Below are 8449 nucleotides of genomic sequence, written 5' to 3'. Positions count from 1 at the left end.
CTGACCTGCACTGTGACCACATGATGGGTCTGAGTTCTCATCAAAGAAGTGTGAAAAACACATTTTCAAACTGTACCTACTGTATGTATTTGAGTGTGTCTAATTTCACAAATCATCTCTAGTTATTTTGATGACACAACCGATGCTTTGCATAATACTAAACATATCCAACTAAAGCACCGGTCTTAATAACAACAGATTATCTATATAAATTTTAAATATATTTTTCTGAATTGCAGTGGCGGAATGTGTCCATTCGGCATGTTTAAAAATATGAGAGTAATTCATTCTAGTGGAGAAAATCTTAATGAGGTAAGACCAGACATTGTGGAAATCCAAAAAATTGTTCTGCAGTGAAAGTTAATAAACATTTGCTGAATTAAAGTTGGCTCATTTAATTCATTTCCTCCTCAAATTGGATATAACAATCTTACTAGAAGAATGATATTCTACATCTAAAGGTTAGACTGTCAGGAAATGGGATTCAGAGTATATCTTTTTAGGCAGAATAAGCAAATTGGTGAGTTAAATGGTCATTCCATGTACAAATTCCTTCCTCAAACCCAATAGATACAATAAATCAAGTTTAAAGAGCACATAGACTTATTTGGATGTGGATATTATACATTTTTTGTCAAAATGTTATGTAGGCTATGTGTATGCTTCAATAAAATATACATTCAAAAAGTCTCTGGTATTGATTTTCCACCATATTGTGACATACTTAAGGGTTGGTTCACATAGAACACGTTTTTGCTGTTAAAAACGAGACGCAGGTCAGTGGAAAGAAAAAAAAAGAAAAATATTTCTAACTTGAGCACCGCATTTTCAGAATGCTGTGTCATGCCAAACAACGCGAGTGCAATGGTTTAAAGACGTCCATCTAGACTAGAGCATGATTACATTGAAAAACAATGGAAAAGTAGTGTAGTGAAATGGAAAAACGCATTCTGTGTGAACAGACCCTAACAGAGTAATTAAGTTACAATTTCGCAACACGGCCTGCTTAGTGCTTTTATAAGGTACTGTAAGTGTGTAATGCCATTTTTCTGTGTTATCAGAGTAAGCAAGTTGTTCCCTTTAGGTAAAATTGTTATTGTCCTTACATTCACTATTGCACCTAAGTCCCTGTGCCCTGGGCTTCACCATCTGCTGTGCGGCAGGCGGTCCCGCGCAAGAATCATATTAACCCCTGGATTTATGACACACGCACATCCTCCTCTCACGCCATGATTCAAACACAGAGGTTAGGACTGACTTCACATGTCAGGCCACATGGAACGGAAGCACCTGCCGCTATGACCCCCAACAATCAAATACTAATGCTGTCAACTGAAGAAACTAAAGTTTAAGAGGAACATTATCTCTCAAGACAAGGTGAAATGCAACATTATAGGAAATCAAAAACAGAAACACTCGGTGAATTAAAAGAGAATGACGTATTCATGCACCCCTATGGCAACTCAGTCATACTTTAGACTACAGTGTGGCCTTCAATCTTGCATAAGCTTCAGAGTGAATATAATGTAATTATGTTACATAACATAAAAAAATACATCTCCGTAATGGTTTTGACGCAATGTATATGCGGAGGAGAAAGCCTAGCTTACTACTTTTGTCTCAACTGGCAAATCATAGCTGTTTTATGTATTTCTTATTAGATTTATTGAATTTCAATGGCTGCATTACGCTGTAATAATACAGAAAAATCTCTAAAAGCCTGCATAGCTTGATTAAATATCCTCACTTAGGGCAACATTTTCACAGCTAGTTTCATTAGAAAATGGTACTGGTTTGACAGTAGTGTAGTTGCTATGGAATTATATCTTCCAAGTACTATTATAGTCACATTTGATGGTAGCAGTGAATCCTTATATTTTTCATATGGCCCATCAATATAAATATGGGCCGTTAAAATTCAATACATACATACACACACACACACACACACACACACACACACACGCACACACACACAGTTGAGTGAATACGTTTGAAAAACTCCTTTTGTCTCCTTGCATAATTTATAAAAAATAATATACAAAATAAACAAATAAAGTTATTATTTTGTCTTGTGGAAAAGTTTTTTTTGTTCAGGGCCGTACAAAATAATAACCAAAATGCAATTTTTAGGATACCTCTATAATGATAAACATATTGAAGATTCACTCAAAGTGTATATTCTGTATATGGGCCATTAAAATCTCATTTTAAAGTATGACAAAAATGCCATATACAAAAACTTTTGTAAAAAAAAAGAAAGACCAGCAGGTAATTTACAATCTCCTAAAGCGTAGAACAAAAAGATTGAGCCAGTAAGAAAGACAGTAAAGACTGACATAGATTGCTTCAACAGCTCAGTAAAGATGATAATTAGATATAAAAAGCTCAGAAGGCCAGCTACTGAACAAGCATTTCTGTGGGAGGCATCAAATGTTTTTGCACAAATGACCTGTGTGAGGTAATTAAATTGCAATGTGAAGCTTCTGGAGTTTATTGATACCCATCAGGAGGCTGTGAGACCCAGACCGGGCCCATCTGGAGACTGGGAGGTGTGGATGCCAAGTTAAACCACAAGCGGAGAGACAGAGGCAGTAGAGGCCAGACCGGTATTAAATTGATTGAAATGTTCAACATCAGCGCCGCATGAGAAAGGGACTGACAAAGTACTAATACACTAACAATGCATTCAACTGTGAAAGGCAAAAAAAAAATTCAAAACATAAAAATTTTAAAGTTTCTCTTAAAACACTGTGCAGTCAGGATCTTGGGATCTCATTACAGCTCTGCTCAAACCAACTGCATAAAACTTCAGCAAGACATTTGCTGTTATGCCAAAATCACACAAATATGCAAAAAGGTTTATATATCCAGTAGAATAACAGTGTAAACTATGTGAAGTTTTGTACCAAACAGTAAAGGAATAGTACATTTAAAAACATTTTTTTCAATAAGGGCAGAATGCAAACATTGTGCGAGCAAACGCAATGTTTCTCGGGGAAACGTGAACATTTTCTCTAGCCTGGAAATCCAGACCTAAATCTAAAAGATTAATGGTCTGGCGTCGACTAATGAAAATCGGCCAGCTCGAGGGGCGGCACCAAGCATGCATTTGAAAATCTCACTGCACGCAATTGGATAACACTACGACCAATCACAACAATAACCCCATACGCTTAGCTACCAGCGGAGCTAACTGGTAGATTATAGACCTTATGCGCCAGAGAAACGAGGGCACCGCCATCTTTAGAATATTGTCTTTTAACTTCCTCTGTATATTTCTATGGCGCTGCTGTCCAGGAGTAATTAGCTTTTGAAGTGGATTTACTTAGTGTAAAGTTAACGAAAGTTATCATGAGGACTGTAATGTTTAAAGCAGATGACTTAACAAATGTCAGTCGACCGGGAAGATTTTAAAACGAGCCGTTCATTAATAAACGCGCAAAATCGCTGTGAAAATACAGACCGGAAGTCAAAAGACAACGAGCGCAGCGCTGAAAAGGGGCGGGGCTACATAAGGTCTATACTCTTACCGTATCCGGTTCTTGCAGAGGAACGATTCGAGCGGCGTCTTCTGTTCCTGTTTTAGATAAAAAGCTAAGTCTAACTCGATCATTGTAGCGGCCAAAGCCGTTTCAAACAACTGGTGTTCATCCATAGCCATCTTGCAATGTTTACTAATGACTTCGACGTCACAGCGCTGTCGTCATCTGTTTAGCTCGCCTCTGGCCCACCTATATCAGATAACCCGATGTGATTGGTGCAGCTCAGATCGAGGGGCATATTTATTGAGCATCATTACTCGACACCAGAGTTTTTGCGAGTGAAGGCAAAGTTTCATCGGGGAACGAAAACATTTTGCAAGTGAAGGCAAAGTTTCTTGGGGGAACACAAACATTTTGCGAGCGAAGGCAAAGTTTCTCTGGGAAACACAAACATTTTGCGAGCGAAGGCAAAGTTTCATCGGGGAACGCAAACATTTTGCAAGCGAAGGCAAAGTTTCTCGGGGGAACACAAACATTTTGCGAGGAAAGGCAAAGTTTCTCAGGGGAACGCAAACATTTTGCGAGCAAAGGCAAAGTTTCTCGGGGAAACGCAAACATTTTGCGAGAGAAAGGAAAAGTTTCTTGGGGAAATGAAAACATTTTGCGAGTGAAGGCAAAGTTTCTCGGGGAAACGCAAACATTTTGCGAGAGAAAGGAAAAGTTTCTTGGGGGAACGAAAACATTTTACGAGCGAAGGCAAAGTTTCTTGGGGGAACGAAAACATTTTGCGAGCGAAGCCAAAGTTTCTTGGGGGAACGAAAACATTTTGCGAGCGAACCCAGAGTTTCTCGAGGAAACAAACATTTTACGAGCGAAGGCAAAGTTTCATCGGGAAACACAAACATTTTACGAGCGAAGGCAAAGTTTCTTGAACGAAAACATTTTGCGAGCGAAGGCAGAGTTTCTCGAAGAAAAACAAACATTTTGCGAGCGAAGGCAACGTTTCTTGGGGAACACAAACATTTTGCGAGCAAACGCAAAGTTTCTTGGGGGAACACAAACATTTTGTGAGAAAACGCAAAAGCATTAGGCCCAACATATTTGCTACCATCTCTTTTTTTTATTCATGCAGTTTGATTTAAATTGCAAATCTATAATCAGGTTTAAATGGGCAAAATTTTCAGTACAAAGCACAAAGAATAGTAATGTGATGCAAATATCATAAATTACAAAATCCTTTGCACACTTTTTTGATGACACATCAATTCCTCGTGCTTCGCATATCCTTTAAAAGCAATGACCCATGTGTCCATGTTTAATGATAGTCAGACAGGTACGTCAATACTCAGCCAAAGCAATGTAATCTCATTTATGAGGTGCAGCCCGAGCTCCCTAAGGACGAATGAACTTCACTGTGCATGCGCAAGAACAGCAATCATAAACCAACAGATGTGCTGGAGGCTGTGGCTGAGTTAAATCATTTAATGGATTATGGAATATGAATGGTTGCACACATTAATGTTAAGGCTCAGGTTCAATAAAATATGTGTTTCGTTGCTCAGTTTAGTATTCCTGATCCAGTTTCTTTACAAACGGTTAGACAACAACAAGCACAGATCAAGGACCGCCAGAATCTTGCTTTTTACAAGTATATTACAAGACAAAATAAAATTGCCAACCTTTTACAAAATTGAGGCGTTGGGTACATGAAGATATTACATTTGTCTTCAGTCTTCAATCTTCCAAGCAAACACCAGAGAACCAGTCATTACACTAACAAATAATTCAACACAGATTCACTAAGGAATCAATATGTTCATTCTGTTTGACCATTCATTTCAAAGAAACCAACTCAAAAGAGCAACTGGCTCATGATTAAAAATCATGAACTTTTCATAGCGGCATTTGGGAAGATATTTGATTTGATTTATCAAAAATACTATTCTTCAAAGCAGACACTAAGAGATCTAGTCATTATCAAAAAAATGATTTAAGACAGCAATATTTAAACCGCTTTTACCAATTCATAAAAAAAGAAAGAAAGAACTGGCTCACTAATGGAACATATGCAGTACGACTCTCAAGCAAGTTTAACTCTACACATCATCAATATCTAGCTGATGAGATATTTTAGAGAAAATGCATCTTCACTATATGATTGCAATACCTTTTCCAGGGCTGCAAAACTCAATCATCTGATATTTCCAGCTTGTCCTTGACTGTGGGAACTCTGGCTCTAATATCTGAAAATGAATAGCTGAAGCAGGCTTGGGAAACATGCCATTCCCATATCCCAGTTAGGGCTAAGAGGATCACACAAAACAGCAGGTGTTGATAATATTCATTCACAGATTAAACCACATAGCCTATATAACATACAAATGTTAATGTAAGTGAATGTATCAGGATGATCTGCCACCAACCCTAAAAAAAATACTGTATCATACTATCCTGTATATAGATTCTCACTACACCAGCAGAGAAAGTACGCTTAGTATGCTTCAATTTACTCAATATTTCAACTTCAACCAACCTGAGGATGGAGGATGATCATAATTATTTTAGATGACAAATTATAAGCACTGAATTACATGCTATGATGGCATTAAGTGTACAAAAATCAGATGTAGGCTAAGCAAGCTTTAACCCAAGAATGCATGTCCCAAAAACCCTATGAATGCATAAAGGGGGGTCAAAATAAGCCGTACTGGATTCAGCTTAATTAAATAATTATAGAATGTATATGCACAAAATATTTCAATCATGTACATAAAAAGATATATTCAGCTATAACTAATATGTGCTTATGTCAGAAATACAAATGTGCCTAGCAGGCTTTGCAGATTATGTAGATATGATCCTTACAGACAGGACCAGCACATCTCTCACAAGACAGCTTTCGGGCAGATTTTGCTCTGCTTTCTTTTGAGGGAATGAGACCAATACCAGCTGGAAATTTGGACACACCCACACATTCATTATTACTATTAGTATTATTAATACTTTTTCAATCCCATTCCACAAAGTCAACCTATAAAATGGGAATTATCCAAAAAAATATTAACAAATCAAAATATCTTTTCAAGTCACACTGCAAACTCTGGGACGTGTTTCTCTTTTCCAATCTCAGGAATGCTCCACAGTTGTTGGATGCACGCTCCGGCCCATAGGCAACAATATATATTTGTCTTTAAAACTAATTTTAAAAAAGCATTTAAGCATAAGGCTTAAAAAGGTTTTTTGCATGATGAGAAATGGTCAGATGTGTCCAAACTTTTGACTGGTACTGTACTTTACATATTAAAGAGGCCTATCAAGTGTTTGAATCTTTTCTTTTCTTTTAGAAAATAGTAAAATAGATTAAATAGTGTTCATTTTAAAAACACTAGTTTAACATAAAACATTAATTTGACAGTCACAAACACCATTTGAGTAATCTTTCGTAATTAAATATGATTATTGATATTTAATATTATCGACAAAATAGTTTTTATAGGCCTATATTTTCTGAACCTTTAAAAACTATAACTTAAAAATATTATGATTTTGGTGAGACTCCCATTCTCAAGTTTTGAGAAATACATGGAATATCATGAAGAAATTAAACGTTTCATTAATAAAATTTTCCACCCCATCTGGTCATGTTTGCCCCATTTACGCATTCCATGGTTAATTTGGATTGAAGGCCAGCCTGGTGTCATTTGGATGGGGGTCTCCGGCATTTCCAATGCGCATCGCTCAACCTGCAAGCAACACACATGGCATTACGCATCCCCAAAACGCGCACAAAATTACCTTGGTCAGCTGTGCGATCTTCTTGCTCATCTTCAGGTGGAGGTCCTGCGTGTATTCGAGGGTTAAACCGGACGGGAAGGACGTGCTGGTGGATGTTGAAGTGGAGGTGCTGTTATATTTCCCCGTCGAAGCGCTGCCAGCGGGGTTGTAGTAATGCTGCCAGCCCGCTCCAGTCGCCATCTTCACGATATTATATTACTATGGCTGTAATATAAAGACTGTAATGGCAAATGGTAAAGGCAGATGATCCTTCGATCCCGATAGAGCAAAATAATGGAGTGACAGTGAAGGCGTTAATCCACAAGAGTCATTATTTCTTCACCCGGATTAAAATCATCTGCTCCTATTGTAGTCTGTTAGATGAGAGAGTTTAACCACACATTTCGTTGGTTTCCTTGCTTCTTGTGAATTGACAGTAGATGTATAGGAGGAATACATTAAATGTTTTGGATTCCTGGCAGGTGCGTCGCGTTTAAAAGGCCGACGGCGCGTCTGAAACGAGTCCAAACGCCGCTCGTCTGTAGGATGTAAGAGCCGGTGCAGGTGCGATCCAGGTTCGAGGCATTTCTGTTGGTTCCTGTGCGTGTGTCTGTGCGAGAGGTTGCTGCACTGAGTCTGTTACCATGGATCATCTCAACAGTTTACATTATGCCAGTGACGTCAGTTCCGTTGGTCACGGTTCTCTTTGATCTCCGCCTCCTGTCTCTCCTCCACTCTGCTCTTTTCACTTTTAGATGTGATGTAATGCAAAAGTCGTTGGGGGAAAAGTGATTTTGAAAACGTCCGGGTAGGTGGACTGGAGCTAAAAATAAAACATTAGGCTATTCTATTTTTGTTTCAGATCGTGTTTGAAAATAGGTTTGCTTTAGGCACATGTAAACTCTTGGTTTAGCCTAGGCTACTGAGGATCAAGTAAAATGTATGAAATTATAAATAGGGGCCTACGTTTAATTATCTTTCAAGGACCTTTATTACATTTTTTTTGTTGTTGTTGTTTTAATATTTCAAAAGGTTTATTTTTAAGTACTTTTCTGACACACGTCTACCTTTTGTGACAACATGCCCCAATTGCATATTGAATCTGTCAAACTGTATATGCTTTTCAGCAGCATTTAAACAGTAAAACAATTATGCAAACAAGAAATTATGAAAAATAACCAGTTCAACAA

At 37.8% G+C, this 8449-nt stretch overlaps 1 protein-coding gene across 4 annotated transcripts in view; it reads right to left on the bottom strand.

The window, feature by feature from the left end:
- The window catches only part of LOC311068221 (protein FAM184A-like), a 122480-nt gene extending 114494 nt beyond the window's left edge, over positions 1-7986 (bottom strand). For 2 of the 4 annotated variants that reach the window (XM_084090539.1, XM_084090537.1), the window contains exon 1: positions 7281-7986. In XM_084090539.1, coding sequence (XP_083946665.1) covers positions 7281-7460 — 180 coding nt within the window. In that variant the 5' untranslated portion in view covers positions 7461-7986. The remainder of the gene's footprint in view (positions 1-7280) is intronic. The other 2 variants (XM_084090538.1, XM_084090540.1) reach the window with 1 other exon arrangement.
- Between the last annotated feature and the right edge of the window lie 463 nt (positions 7987-8449).

This window comes from Abramis brama (assembly GCF_963993115.1).
Source record: "Abramis brama genome assembly, chromosome: 18".
NCBI classification, from domain to species: Eukaryota; Metazoa; Chordata; class Actinopteri; order Cypriniformes; family Leuciscidae; genus Abramis; species Abramis brama.
Note: the sequence above shows the minus strand (reverse complement) of the source record. Positions and strands in the feature narration are given on the sequence as shown.